The following is a 16,209-nucleotide window of genomic DNA, read 5'->3' on the forward strand; positions in this document are numbered from 1 at the left end:
TGTTTATATGAAGCAAATATTTGCCACCATAAGCCATAACCAGAGGAAATCTAAGGTTATATTCTATTACAACCATCTAAAATGAACAGTGGAGCAGTTTGTATATAATTATGTTTCCTTGGAGCAAGATTTCACATCTTTCACAACTATTGATTGCACTGAGACCACAAGTAACCTATGAGGGTTAGACTGGAGTTTGAAGGACAGATCTATAGACTAAACTTCCATTGTGTTGTTCATTTGTTTAAACATCATGAAAATACACATACACAAAACATTTCTCCATCCTGCTCAGTCTTAAAGGGTGATCCAGCTATGTAGTGTTTCATTTCTATGTTGGGGGGCTCACAAGAGGCAGGTTGAAACGGGACTAAGAGTCTACAGTTATGCCAGCAGTTCTGTTCCGCTGCCTAAATGCTAAGCAGCATGGCAACATGTTCACAATGACACAATGAAAAGGCATAGTGTTCACTACACAATCTAAATGTAGTGTGTGAGCATGTTAACGTTTGCTAATTTGCAATAAATACAAAGTACATGAAGGTTGATGACAATGCCATTAGATTCACAGCTATTTGGCCAAAAAACAAAGTATCATCAGGGTCCTCAGCAATTCATCCTGAGGTGGTGGTCCCTACCAAAATTCATGGAACTCCGTAGTTGAGATATTTCATTCTGGACCAAACTGACCAGCTGATCCATAAATGGAAGAGGATCCATAGAGCTATGCTGCCAGCATAACTGGTAAGACTAGCCAAAACTGCTGCCAGTCCCTTGTATGGCTCAAGATCCATAAACACTAGATTATGAATTTCCCATAATGCAATTTAATAGGGTTTTTCATGAATGTCTGTACAAAATGTAATGGCAACCCATCAGATAGTTGTTGAAATATTTCAGCCTGGACTGAAGCAGACTGACAGACCAATACTGCCATCCCAAGAGCCATACTGCTCACATGGCTAAAGCAAAGATAACCCTAATGACATCAGGGTTATTTAGAGACACTTTCAGAGAGTTCCATCCAGACGATATTATACAACAGGCTGACTCCTTGTGACAGGTAAACTGAACTTTATGTGGAAAATTGGCAGAGTGTCCCTTTAAATCTCGCTAAAGACCATGAAACTCTCATTATCAGTCTTCTGTGAAAGTAAACCATATTGAGCAGAGCTTTCGTTTACTTGTTGTAATATTGTTTTGACACCTGTCTTACTCAGGGCTACTGATTGTGGACTGTTTACACCCCACTTGGGTAGGTTGGTCTGGAGAGGTGAAAAGATCCCACTCGAAGCAGCCAGACAGGGAGCACTCGACAGTCTTGGCCTCCCTCCAGCTGAACCCCGGAGCAGTTCATCTGAGGTAAGACGGCATCCAGTGGCCAGGCAAACAGCGAGGGAATCATGTGTAATGAAGCTTACTGCAAAGTTTCTTTGTCCCACTACCACCACAGTACATTGTCTGCATGAAATGATGTTGACATGATGGATTTTGTCTGTGGGTAGACACATTCTGGGAATACAGTAACTCTATAATAACAATTCAAGATAACAATTTCACACTTCTGCCACAGACTCTCCCTGATTACATTTCAGAGTCCCTACTTAATTACCTAAATAGTTCATATTAATAGCATCCATGTGTTATGTAAAGACAAGTGTGATGTTGCTTAAATTAACACTAATTACTAATTAATATACTGACTAGGGTTATTAATGAGATCATTGGTATAACTGGTTTGGTACCATATATCATGGTGATTATGGGAAAGCATTAGGTGGTGAAGTGACTCTTGTTTTAAGCTTGTAGCATACCTCAGTACATGCACTCAAGGCCCTTCTCGTTTGTATTTAGTAACTACAAAAATTCTTATTCTGTTGAACTGACACAAAAATGAGCTGCTCATCACAAAGAAGTAGACCCGGCTGTATTTTGTTTGTCTGCACAGCTGCTTGTTATGATCAAATTTTGTTATTTTTTCAATCAAAAGCTGAAAAGCTGCTGCCGCACCACTTTGCCAATGAAATATAGTTTCCTTATCAGCTGGGAAATGAAAACAACATAAATATGCAGAAAAGTTTGAGCCTTCACACCCACCGTCCACCCACACAGGTGTTTCTTCTTTTGCTTGATTGCTGTATGTGTGGAGATCTGTTGTGCTCCTGTGTTTTTGTTTCCTGTCTGTCTCTCCCCCGTCTGTCTTGTCTGAGTCTGTGTTACTGCAGGGCGTGGCCGAAAGGCTGGGCCCAGCCTCCTCTCCTCCTGAGTACAGCTGCACTCAATCGAGCAATCAAGACTCACCTGCCTACACAGTATTTAAGTATCAGGGTTTCAACCAGTATTCCTTGAATCGTCTGCCGTATAATAATGACCAAACCAGAAGAATCATTAAGTACCTTGTCAGCACTTCTTTCCTTTTCTGCTACCTGACTTGCTTTTCCTGTCTGTGCCCAGGTGCCTCCTCCTCAGCTGTTGTCGTCCATGCCATGTATGTCTGCTCTCACAGAAGAACCTGGACCTGTCTCAACTACATCAACAACAGCTACATTGGACTTGTCTCTTGCATAATCCTTATTATTCATTCAGTTGTTAAACTTTTTTCTGCCTCCAGTCTCTTCTGTTTGAGCCTGGTAGTTTGGATTCTGTAAATTCTGCTGAAATGTAACAGTGGACCTCCTCAGGAGTGTGTGGGCTTGCACAGACTGGTATATTTACATCTCACTCACTGTTCTTAGCTGTTCACTGTTCTCTATACAGGCAAAGATGCAGAGCATTTTCCATTTTGTATTGTCTGTGACAGTGATTACAGCCTATAGAGCAGACTCGAATTAGCCAACAATGCAACTTAAAGGCAGAATGATTTTGGAGAAAAAAAAAAGTATAGACTCATACATAATCGCTTTCAGTCATCTCTTATGACCTACTACAAGTGTGTGGCAGTATCTATCGGGAGAGACCCTGCCCTCTGGATAGTGGGTGTGTAGGCTGCAGCCATTAACAGTGCGCAAGGCATGAGGATGGGACTCCACAAAAATGTAGTAACCAGGTGCCAGATCATCAGAACACATCCAAGAGGAGCCTGAGCTGGGGAAGAGGGGCCAACTTTGAATGTTGTGTTTACAAACCACAACTGACACATCCCACTAATTCTGCCTGTTAAAGTAGTGTTAAATCACAGGTCACGAACCAAAATACACTCTAATGCATAGATAAGTAGAGAAATATTATAAGCACAATAAAGTAAAATTATGAAAGGTAAAAGTAACAGCCTACATGATGAGTAAATTGTCCTTCCAATCCTGTTGGCTGGAGTTTTCTGTTCCGATATGAGTCATCTTCTCTCATTTTCTACTGAATGTTTAGAAGCTGTGCACTGAAAATAGGCTGGTGACAGATTCACTATGAGGGCTGCTGCAGCCAGCCTCAGAATCTCCAGCAGGATTTATACGCAGCCTGCGCTCCTTCTCTTGCTCACTCCGGCCTGGTTGTATCCTCATATCAGCCTCTTCCCCACAACGCCTGTACTTCAGTTGCATGGATGAACTGCTGACCCAGCAATGATCTCCCGAAAACTGTTTTAGACTTTAGACTGCTTCTTTATTGATCCCAATCTGGGAAATTGTTTTGTTGCAGTAGCAATGAACAAAAAACATACAGACGACCATAGAATATATACATGAATTTAAAAAAGTAAACAAAAAAGTGACAACAAATATATATACAGAAAAAGCAGCAGTGAATACAAAACTAAATGTAAATGTAAATACACTGTAAATATAAATAAATGTTGTGCAATATTGCAGTATTGCAGATAAAATATAAAGTATTGGGGTTGTGAGGTTGGTGGATTAACTGTTTAAGTTGCTATTGTAAAGTGTGATGGCTCATGGCAGGAATGATTTCCTGAAGCGGTTCTTCCTCACTGGTCTCAGTCTGGTCAAGTCAAAGTTGTCATTGGTTAAACAAAGGTAAATTCTAAAGTCACCATGCTCACAGTGATAAAGGTAACATGCTGATGCCAAATGGATATAATGTTTACTACAGTCACCATCTTTGTTCTGCATGATAGTATGCTAACATTTGCTAACTGGCAATGAACACAGTAGTCTGGTTCAGGCTGATGGGAGTATTCCAAGTTTTGCAGGTGATCTGGTTATAAACCAAAGAATTGGACACATTAAAAATAACCTGATGATGATGCAAGAGGGAATGTGATGGGAATGTGATATGTACATGATTACAACTCATCCTAAGGGGAACAGCAATGTCTGAGCTAGAGGAAAAGTCAGGGAATCTCCAAATTCTCCATGTCTGGGGACTTTGAATGTCTGTGTACATTTCACTGTACTTCACCAATAGGTGTTGAGATATTTCAGCCTGGACCAAGTGGTGGACCAACTGAGAGACCAACCAACGGACCATCCATTAAAAAATTAGCATCAGGTATCACTTTTTGTGGAGATGTGCTCGAAGAAGCTAAGCTAATTAGCCTTTAGCATCTTCCAAAGAAGCTACCAATATGCATTTCTGCATGGCAGGGTCTCCATTTCAAAGCAAACCTGATTAAACCCACTTGTGTTATTTTCTGACTGGGCAAACGTAATATATGTACACACAAGACATTAGACAGCTGTTTTTACATAGCATGAAATACTTTTGGGACCAATAAACTGATCATTCCAAATAGTTGTGGATTTACTTTTAAGTACTTGAGTAAATGTATAAGAAAAACTTTACAGTACCATATTTATCTCAGTACATTCTGTAGACAGGGAAAAAAGGACCTTTAGGCAGCTGCTAGATTAAGGGACTGACTTAAGTAGTGTCCAAAATTGGAATTTATTCACTTTAATGAATAGCAAATACTTTAGACCTTTGATTCTCATTAGAACACTGAGATTGAGGGGACATTATCCCAGCACTACCCAACTTCAATTTGAGCAGAGGTCTATTCAAACTAAATGAAAACACCAGTGCAGTAATGTACAGCCTTTCACAATCTCACCTAAGATTTGGATTGATCCAGTGAACTACCTACAGGCTAGGTAAGAAAATGAAACTACACCAGCAGGATGCATCAGGGAAACTAAAAGACACGAGGGGCTTTACTTGCATGCTTTCTTACTGAGTCACTAAGGTACAACTGTGGGATATTTATTACATCATATGGGGAAGGGCTTTAGGAACACCCATATGGGACAAGCAGTATTCCATGGAAAATTCAGCGAAATGCTGAACTACATAGCAGCAGCATTATTAACTAAAGTTTTCCAAAGATACTGTCCTTTTAGCATGGGCAGTAAAAGCAATTAAAGGATTTAAAAAATGCAAAACAGACCTTTTGGTTGTTATGGATTTATTCAATATTATTATTAATGCATAGTAGAATTCTCAATGTCAGCACAAACCACAAACACACCCAAAAGCATACAGTACACTTTGAAGACTTCAGTGTTATTTTTGGCACACAACATTCAGTCGACTCTAAAGACTAAAATGCTGGCTAGAGAGGATCTGATGAGCTAGAATCTGGGATTGCATTGGGTATTAAGGACAGGCCTTCATACTATAAGTGATATATTCTGAGTCTTAATTAAAGGTAGACTGCGCTAAACCTTTCAACTGCATTCAAAAGCAGAACACCAGATCAAAGGCTTCAGCTAATTAGCACTGACACAGCTAATATGGCCCACCTTTCACAGTTTCATTATGAATGTGTCCAAACAGCTTCCTGGATAAGCACCCCAACACTGCTTTTCATGTTATTCACAGATAAGCCTTTTAATCCTTCAAATGATCATGAGTCTGTGCTTCAGTCCTAACTTTTGAAACTTTTCTTTTAATGAATCTGAAAATACATTAGAAAATCATTACAACAGCACGTGCTGGCTGCCACTTCAGGTCCACTCTGCTGCAATACACATCTAATGCAACGGCAGGCAAAGTCCAGAGAGAGTGTGGTTTTATGAACCCTTTGGCCACATTCACACTAACATATTAACATCTCTTTTAATTTGGTCAACAGCTTTGTCTTGCCTCTTCTCCCTGAGCCTTCCAAACACTTATTCAGCACAGCAGGATGTATCAGATTTGATATCTACATGTTTTTGCATTCCACAACTGAGTAACATACAAGCCAGCAGTGCTGTGCATGTCTTGGTGTATGGAGCAATTCCCAGGTATGAACATGCAACCATCCATCCTTCTGCAACTACTGTGCTCCCCCAGGTTGTTGCCTAGATGTCAATTAGCTTCTTTAAGCTATGTTGGACAAGATTTTGATGTAAGGTCTTGACCTTCATCACAAAGTTGGGCACAGATATAGAAGAATGTGCCTTTAAAATTCACGTCTTCCTGCAAAACATTAACTTCTGCTGTTAGACATGATTTCACCCAGAATGAATCAGAACTTACTAAAGCCAAATCATAAGAGCAGCAGGAAGTGGCCATTGAAGCTGGATGGAACATTAGATGGAGTGCAACTTCTCTATCATTTCTATCAGTCTGACTGATGTCTTTGTAGAGAATTCCCCACAGTAATTGCTGAGATCTGGAAACATGGAGACATTGCTACGTCTGAATCCTCAGCAGTCAGACAGCTTATAAGTAAGACATTATCTGGATATGCAACCAGAGTGAAAGCACCTAAAATGTCAGTAAAAGTTGGAATACAACCTGTGAGCGATGTGCAGAATTTGGGTGATAATTTTCTTGTTCACTTTTATCTTCTTTTTAAGTAAGTTTGGCTAACCTGGGGGTTTGTTTAAGCCTGATAATCAGACTCAATTTTGTTTCACTTCATTCATTCAGCCTGACATGGTGTTCGTATTAGCAGGGATTTGCTAATTTGCCCGAGCCAAGAGCAACGTCCTGCAGATTTAACAGTTAGCTGCACTAGTCTCAGCCATGGTTGTTGCCATTGTCCAGTTGTTATTTTTCATGGACTGGATGTAGGAAGAAGTGATCCCCATCCTAAATCTCACCTGTGAATCTCCGATAGGTTCCTTCAGTAGGGGGAAAGAGGTGGGAATTGGCACAACAGCAGACCTATATGAATCACTAAACACCTCAGAGATGAAGCCAGTGACTCAGAGGTCTGAAGTTTGTTTAAAACAAGCCCGACCATCTGACCACTTGCATTTCTTGCCCCATAGGACTTTTTTTTATCCATGTTACCATGTTCCCAGATCTCCACAACTTACTTGTTAATTAGAGCAGAATAATCCTTTAATGAGCATTTTAACAGTAAGTTCTCTCTTTATTGGAAACACCAACATGCAAAAGTACCTTTTGAAGCTGTACATTAGCATTAAGCAACATCATTAGTAATTCATGTATGTGTAAAGAGAGGATGCACTGTTTTAGGGAGAACTTCAAACTAACTTGCTTATTTAACATCACACACGCACACAAACACACACCTGTACAAGACACTGGTGTTAGTATTCTGTCTGTGTTTGATGGATAGTCTTTAATGTCTTTTGGAAGCTGTGCTATGTTCAGCCGCTGCATTGATCATACTGATCCAATATTTTTAAAGATCTATTTTGTCTCCTTTTACACAACTACTGTATGTGTAAACATCATTAGAGGAACTCTGCATGTCTGACTACAGCAAACCAATCAGACGTAGAACTCATGAAAAGCTCCACTGTACAGGCCTGCTCATAAATCACTGAACTCTTTTCAGTTTTGGGGCTTTGATCTGCAGACCACAGGAACACACTGCAACACGAACAGTGATTTTTTTTTTTAGGAGTTTAGGAATGTTGCTCTTACACCATACACCAGTTAAAGTGCTCACAGTCACATATTTTAGTGTTTCAAATTTGTTATGACTTCAGAGACAAAACACGATAATGTCCACAGTAAAAACATATGAGGCTCCCTGTAAACATTAAGTGCAGAGTGGATATAAAGCACAGTACAAAAGTTTGTCAGTAACTGAGTTTGATTAACCAAAGCATTAATGCTATAATGATTACACTATTATTTAGAGAAAAACACCAGTTTATACAAGAAATGATCAAACAAGATGTTAATGAGAAAAGGAGAAGACATGATCTTCTGTAAGGTTAAACCTCGCCATTAAATTACAGTATGTTTGATAGTTACCGTTTTCATGTGAAATTGTCTTGTTTCACCTCTATAATCATTAACTGAGACGGAGGATAATTCCTAAACTTCCCATGTATCTGGTGGAAAATCAAACCTCTTTATTATTTCATGAATTATTCATAGATCATATCTGTCACAAATGACATTATTACATTTCCTGAGATGAAAGAATACCTCTCCAAAACGCTGCTCCGAACATACACTGAACATAAAACTCATCATTCTCCAACTGATGAAAAATTAAACGACTCTCTTTGTGGCATACGAGAGCGCATGAAATCATCTGAAGGCAGGAGAGCACTATTGTTTCAGAACGATTTTTCTCTTTGAGTGATTATTCCCTTTGAGTAACTGCCATAATAAACACTAAACTTTACCTAAGTTTCTTTATGTTGTTGTTGTTGTATATGTGCAAACAAGCATTGGGTAACCCCCCCGTCAACTTCAAATAACCACATTTCTGTGTGACAGCAGCATCCTTACAAGATCATCGCTGATGTCGCACGCATGCTGCGCAATATAAAGTTAGCTGAGTGCCTTTAAATGTCACAGCTGTAGATGACACACCTGTGAGTGTAGACCCTCTCAGACAGCAGTGAATTTTGATCCAACAGATCCAGAGCTGTACATCATGCTGGTTAGCAGTGATGATGATCCCTCCCCCTCCAGAGCCTCTGCTCCAATCAGGCCCTGCCGATGCAAGTTGAGAATGGAGTCAGAGATGATGCGGGCTGTTTTCTTCTGGTATCCCCCGGATGTCACCATGAGTATGGGGATGCCTCGTCGCCTCGCAGCCCTGAACACAATCTCATCTCTTTTCACAATGCCCTGGCAGAGAAAGACGAGAGAAAAGCTTGTCTGTTAGTCTCTCCACGGCCACAGATAGTATTAGTAATTTCTCAGAATTTTGTCAGGCCGCTGGCTAATGGTTCTATCTACACTCCCTTCGCCTCCTGAGAAGGGAGGGGAGGCTGGAAGCGGCCTGAGTCTTCCCATATCTCACTAATCCACTGTGGAGCACCGAACCTCTCAGGGTGACACATATGGGAGGACAGGAACACACAACTCCGTTTGCCTCAAGATCGAGAGGGGGAACAGCTTGCGTCAAAATCTCATTGATTATGCAGCAATTTTTACTACAAGGACATTATTTAAAACATTATTAAGCAAGACAGAAACACATGTCCAATCAGAACTTTCAAAAATCCTTTTTGAAGCTGCACTAATCAGAGACTCCATATTAATTTCAGGCAATTCACCAGCCCACATCGCAAACGAGCTCTGCAACACACATCAGTGTACCATCCTCACTAACACATTCTGCAGATTCACCTTATTTGCTCCAATTATTTCCTAGAATCTGCAGGATCACTGGCAGGAAATCTCTGCACACAGGAAGTAATAAATCCAAATTTGGCTCATGCGGATCAGCTCTCAGTATGCTTTCAAATTTCCTGACAAATTACACATGAAGTACTCATGTGACTTAACCCAGCTGAACCTACCACTGCTACATTCAGCACTGCAGATAAAGAATTGCAACTTTTAAAAATGATAAACAGCTATCTTTTAAGAAGATTTCTAAGGGTAAACAGAGATGTAAACTGATCTGTAGATGCTCTGCTATTTTGCTATTCAACATCCAATTAATCAGTGCATTGTAACAGACACATTGCTACAGAATGGTGTCTTTGTATGTACTGCTAAGGTGTAAAATAAACTAAAATCACAAAAACTGGACATGTTGTTCAGGTTAATGTGGGGCCATTTTGCCATATATTTGCTTATATGATTGTTCACTTGTTGAACCTGAATCTTGATAGCCTGGCAGCATTAGAGCACCCGGGTTTGTGTATTGTTGCCAAATTAATCATTCTTCCTCCTGGTCATCTGGGCCTCTGCTGCAATAGCTCGATGCCATTGTCATTTGTCAGCACTGTTACAGCTGATAGTGGACATAGCAAAGATACAGGGACAAAAGTTTGAACTGAAACCCAGGATGCTAAAAAGATACACTCCCTGATTTTGTTACAGAGTTGCAAAATAAGAAGCCACATATCAACAGACAATGTTATAGTCTTATTCATTCTTTCTATAGACAATGTTACAGTAAATGAGGCACAACTGGGGAGTATTTGAGGCTTGGGTGTTGGACATGACACTAAATCCTCAGTACAAAAGATGAGGCACTGTGTTACAAAAGGTAAGTTTATGTACATAAAAACACACAAGGGGAAGTTAACTACAAGTCCCACAGAGCATTTATATGGCAAACATTTCATCACTGAGCTTAAAACTCTGTTGCAAGAACAAGAAGAAGCTAAAGAAAGAGCTCACTTAACATTGTGATTTCAGGTGATATATAAATTCAACAACTGTGGTGCAGTGTTTTTGTTCCCAATTGCAACAATGATGTACCAGGTTCAAACAACCCAAAACATTCTAAACATCTTAACAGTAGACCTTATGGCAGAACGGGTGTACTTGACTGCAGTAGCTTGTACAGGTGTGTAAGCAACTCAAATTCCCCAAATTCCCTTCCAGCTCACCAGTGATGTTTTGAATTCAACTCATTTCTGGTATAGATTTACATGGAGGGTCTGACAGGGCAGGTACAGCACCTGTGGTGATATGGAGAGTCCTCCCAGGGGGTCCCCATCCAAGATGTCTGTCCCTGCATTGTAGACGATGATGTCAGGTCGGACCTCGTTCAGCGCTCCCTCAGAGTGGAGCTCTACCTTCTGAAGGTACTCTGAGTCTTCAGTGCCCCAGTCCAGCTCCACCTTCCTCTTTATGGCTCCTGGAGGTACACAGAGATAGAGACAGGAATGGTGCATTATGGGTATCCACACTGATGGTCATCACAAAGCCACAGATCATAGCTTCCACCAATGAACCAACCAATATAAACTATAAGCAGCTGTGATGAGCTAAATCCAAAGGCTTCATATGTATGTAGGCTAGTAATTACTGCAGCGTTTCACCCAAAAGGAATTCTTTCTACAAAGGCTTAAGAGAAAATTTCTGATGACTGAATTCTTATGGCAGGTAGGTAATTGTATTTCTCTATCTATAGAATACTCAGATATGTAAATCTGTCGAAGCACTTTAATTAATTGGTATGTACATTTCCAATAACGAATGCAAATGATGAAAAAGGTTAATTAGGAGACCTTAATGTTTCAAAATTCAAACAAAATTAAGCTACAAAAGCAGGAAAGAACAACGAAATAGCATGTGAAACAAGGTTCTTGTTAGTTTTTCAAGTCAAGTCCTGCAAGTTTTTCAAGAACACTTGAAAGAAAGAAAAAAAAAGTGTCCAAAAATTGCAAGCTTTGGTCTTTGAAGGTACAAGGAAATAAATGTGTCTTGGAGGAAAATATGAAGCAGAATGGGACTGTGTGGTTTTTATCTTAAACAAGCCAGAATGTACATTTATTTCACTTTCTTAAGGGGAGAGATGATTATAAAATGTCTTAAATTCAATTAACTGCAGAGAAGATAGCTGAAGGATGGGGAGAATTTTAAAAGCAGGACTGTCAGAGAATTGTTAGAAATGGGGTTAAATGGTAACATGTGGTTGCTGTCAGATCAGCTTTGAAGTATTGACAGATTCACTTGTGTAAAAGCCATGATTACAATGTTGCATGGACGGCTGCATGACAGATTTCCTGCTGAGCGCTAAGAGAGTGAGTGGTTGTGCAGAGGAAAGTCACAGCATAATTAAAGTGGCACTGAGTGACACCTAGGGGCTGGAACTGGAGGAGGCCATCCCCTACACTCCAACCTCAACCATCAACCACACATCAAGATCAAGAACAGCATTGAGCTTATTTTGTCACCATAATGCATCATATTTCAGTACATGAGAACACTAGAACTGCAAGAACCCGTCTGAACATATTCTGCTTACCAACATTCTGCGAATTCAAAGGCAAAAAAGTAAGTCTGACAAGAAAATTGATGGTGCTTTCACTCACTTTTGGCATATCCGTCCCCAGGATAGATATAGCGATTATACATATCCATGATGAACACTCGCTTGTCATCCAAGAAGTCACGCTCATGTCCATTTCCCTATAACAAAGCAGATTTGTTTAACAAAATAAAAGCACTATGATGCTGTCTCTGCATCCTTTGTCATCCAGCACTGACAAACTGAATCGAGTAATTGTTTTTTCACCCTTGATGATGCTTCATTCGTGTGTAATACGAAGCAATCGATAACTCACAGCATTTTGACAGTCCACTATATCACTTGACTGTGCCAAGGTCCACACAGGTGTCACTCCAGATGCCTTTGTTTACCTGAGACATGCTGTGCTGACTGACAGCCCCAGATCAGGGGTAAATAGGCTTGTCGTCTGTAGGCATTAAATGTTAAAAATACTCATAAAAAAAAAGTCATGGCTACTCCATCACTGTTCATTTCCTCTCCTCCATTTGTCACCCAAAGTGTCTGCCTGCTGTCAGGAGGAGATTAGGCATTGTACCAAGTCTAGTATTACTGGATGAAAAGGAGGATGTATGGGACAAGCAGGACTATTTGGTGTCAGCTGAACATCATGCCCAAGTGACTGTATAATCCATTGCTGAATGGAATAAAAAAAAGTTCTATATATATATATAAAAAAAAGGGGTGCTTGTGTTCTGGCTGGTTCTTCTACACATTGAAGTAAAGATTAGGTTAGATGACACAAAGCCCACATATTAAAATAATAGTTCAATATTTCGGGAAATGCACTTGCCCACTTTAGTGTGAAGAGGTAGATCAATACACTGTCATGTTTGTGTGTGTTCTGCTTTTTGTGTGTGTGTGTGTGTGTGTGTGTGTGTCTGTGTGTGTCTCTACCAATAACTCTGAAGCTCACTAATTAAAAAGTTGGATCTCATTTGTTTAACCTCTACATAAATGTTAATATGAAAGTGGTTTTACAGGAAGTTACGTGCTGCTTACCAATAGCTACTCTATGTAATTCTCTCTGACACCATAAATTATCACTCTGACATTTTCGTTTATGCATGGGTTAATCATAGACGATACAGCATGACAATGTTCAGCTTCAGAGGTGTTGGTAGGCAAATTGTTGAACTTTGAAAAGAGCAAAGCTGGCTGTTTTCATTCCAGACTTCATGTTATGGTTCCAGCTCCATACTTTAGGCAAAGACATGACAGACTAACTTTGAGCAAGGGAACAGGCGAATTTCCCAAAATGTCAAACTATTCCTTTGAATATTTTCAATATAGCACGAACATCTTAAGTTCTGGTTGTGGCCCTAGCATGGTGGCATGCTCAGGCCACTTTCTAGAAATACTCATGTCATGAGAATATGAAAGATGTTTTAATCATATAATCACGTAAGGGGCTTTAACATGCCAATGTTAAGCTCCAGGAACATGGGAACTGTTATCCACCTGCGTTAACAAAGAAGAGTTTTAAGTGAAAGTAGAGTCTGAGGATAAACCCCTGATTTAGCCACATCAAGGTAAACTTCACACTCTTTTACCTCACCAATCCATGTAAGTATAGCAGTTGTTTCTTCACTTTTTTAGCCATTCTACATTTTATTTATTGTGCAGTGTGCATTACAGCTGATACTTTTATGCTCTTGGACCAAAGTGTCCGTTTAGGGGACATGATCTACATCACTGGTCAAGGGTTAGAAAATCATTAGAAATCATCCTTGGGGCACCATAATATCCACTAATCTGGGTCCTGTTTTCCAAGCGTTTTAAGACTAAGATGATCTTAGCCAACAGGCCTATTGTCTTGATGAAAAGGGATTCTCTGCACATCTTACTTGAATTAGGTGCTTTCCAGAACAAGGGCAACAAACTTCAGAGGAAAAAATGACTGAGGTACAGTGCAAATCAGTCCTAATGTTGAATCATCTTGGATCCTTGGTGTTTTATGAAACAAATATGTCTGCCTCCATTTTAACAAACACAACTTTGCATGTGAACAGTGTCATGACGCTCCAAGTCGAATTTTGATTTCTGGCACATTTAGTGAAGCATAATCACAAGAATTCTCCACGGTCTTGGGGCCCTTTTTAAATCACACAAGTGCAGCAACAAGGGCCAGGCGGTAGGTCTGAGGCACATGGACTGTGTGTCTCTCCAAACACGCCTGCTGTTTTTGGACTTGTATGTAAAGTGCAAAAGGGCTAGGTGCAGTGAAACATAAAGCAGAAAGTGTGATCATTGATAAATATGCTGTCAGCCAGTCACGGGACTGGTCTCATTAGAACAGCTGTGCAAGTCACAGTGACCCATGATGACAACAGCTCAACAACTGGAAAGACACTTTTGCAGGAGATCATCATCATCATCATCATCATCACCATCATCATCATAGAAATTACTGACAGTATTGTGGCGATCAGAATGTTTCACCATGGTATATAGTAAAGCCGCTACACAGGTACATCTCGAGTCTATATATAAGAAAACTGTGAGTTTTGCATTGGGTTTTAATCGTATTGTATGGTGAAACTAACAACTGAACTGAAGGCTCATACAGGCTTACTTGAAACAATGACTAATTCAGCATGTAAGTAAATGCTTTGCTCTGCCTCTAAAAGACAGCCCAAGACTATAAATCAGCTCATATGCTGCCTGAGCTCATGCTGCCTGCAGTCTTATTAGTCTTATCCTCTCCCCCACATACTGTACAATAAAAGATTGCTGTTTCACTGCCATTTGTTAGTGTCAGCCAAAATCCTTCGCTGCTGGCTTCAAACGGGCCTTTCCTTCAGTTCTTTAAAACAGATATCCTCCCTTTCCAAGTTCAAACATCTGTATTAAATATTAGAATCATCTATCACTACTTAACAAAACACAATCAAGGGCAGGACGTTTTCTTTTTCATTGAAGAGGAACAGAAAGAATGTTGCTTGTACCCAGTGTCCATTACCAAATGACAAGATGATACTGGTGAGGAGCCAGTATCACCGTTTTTTAGACTTTGCTGGTGTGGTTTCCGATATATTGCGTTCCATTTTTCCACATACGGCTGAGTGACAAATGAAAGAAAAAATAAAACATTAATGGCTCTATTTTGGTGTTGGTGCGGGGTACAGAACACAGCGTCACACCAGCATTCTGCTTATGCCATCAATGCCAGCGAGGCAGAATGGTTACCAGCTCTATAATCCACAACAGTCGCAGCCTTTACAGACAGCCTTTCCTTTACCCTGCTAACTGTCTTTACGGCCACCTGAAGGCCGCAGGTATCTACAGTGGCAATTAATTGCAGATGGAGATTGTGTGGATCATGGTGATGACAAAATCACTTACTGGTATGCATGGAGAACATGGCAACTGTATGACCTTCAGCAGGTCCAATAGCAGTAAGCTTCCTCTGAGGAACACTCCCCACAGGTCTGTCAGTGCATCATGATGGGCAGAGCTGCGTTTCAAAGGGACAGTCACTGCCTAGCACACCCACCTTTAATGTATGATTGTGTAAGATTTGGCACTCCCCCAATGCATTGGGCAGGACACACCTGACTGTGATCTACACTGTGGCACAGGGTTCGTGAGAGGCATGGGCCTCCAAAACAGATTCAGAGCACTTTATCATAGAACCTGCAGGTCTCTAGATATTACCTCATTTGGTTTTTTGATGATGGTGGCAGAGAATGCTGTCTCAAGCCATGTTCCTCCATACTTAAGCACTGCATAACAAATGCTCCATATTTCTTTGACTGGAAACACAGCAGGGGTTTACACTCAGAAGATTCCAGCAAGAAAAAAGGGCGTAAAAGGTGGTAGAGGCACTGGTAGATTACTTAACGTGGACAGGCTAACTGAATACTTGTTTGTGGTCATGTAAGATTATAAACCAAATTCAGGTGGAGGGCAGAAGTGAAAAGCAGAATAAATGAGATGGAGTCCGTACTGTGCTAGTTTAGACAATATTGCAAAAGAAAGGTTTAAAGAGAAAAAGTGTTGGGTGTGATCTTTGAAAATTTTCACCTGAATTGAAAGACTTATCTGCCACTGATGGAGTAGAAAAAAAATGGAGGCCTACAATTTTTTTGATACAATGACTATCGTTTGGTTTTTGCCAGGGCTGTGCAGGAGGA

At 40.3% G+C, this 16,209-nt stretch overlaps 1 protein-coding gene across 1 annotated transcript in view; it reads right to left on the minus strand.

Moving 5' to 3' along the window:
* Nucleotides 1–3,575: 3,575 nt before the first annotated feature.
* Nucleotides 3,576–16,209, minus strand: part of hdac11 (histone deacetylase 11) — a 31,846-nt gene continuing 19,212 nt past the window's right edge. Inside the window, exons 9-11 of the mRNA XM_076750738.1 lie at nt 12,099–12,195; nt 10,740–10,918; nt 3,576–8,946 (exon numbers count right to left, since the gene is read on the minus strand). Of these exons, the coding sequence (XP_076606853.1) occupies nt 8,704–8,946; nt 10,740–10,918; nt 12,099–12,195 (519 nt within the window). The 3' untranslated portion in view covers nt 3,576–8,703. The remainder of the gene's footprint in view (nt 8,947–10,739; nt 10,919–12,098; nt 12,196–16,209) is intronic.

This window comes from Chaetodon auriga, chromosome 2, assembly GCF_051107435.1.
Source record: "Chaetodon auriga isolate fChaAug3 chromosome 2, fChaAug3.hap1, whole genome shotgun sequence".
Taxonomy (NCBI): domain Eukaryota; kingdom Metazoa; phylum Chordata; class Actinopteri; order Chaetodontiformes; family Chaetodontidae; genus Chaetodon; species Chaetodon auriga.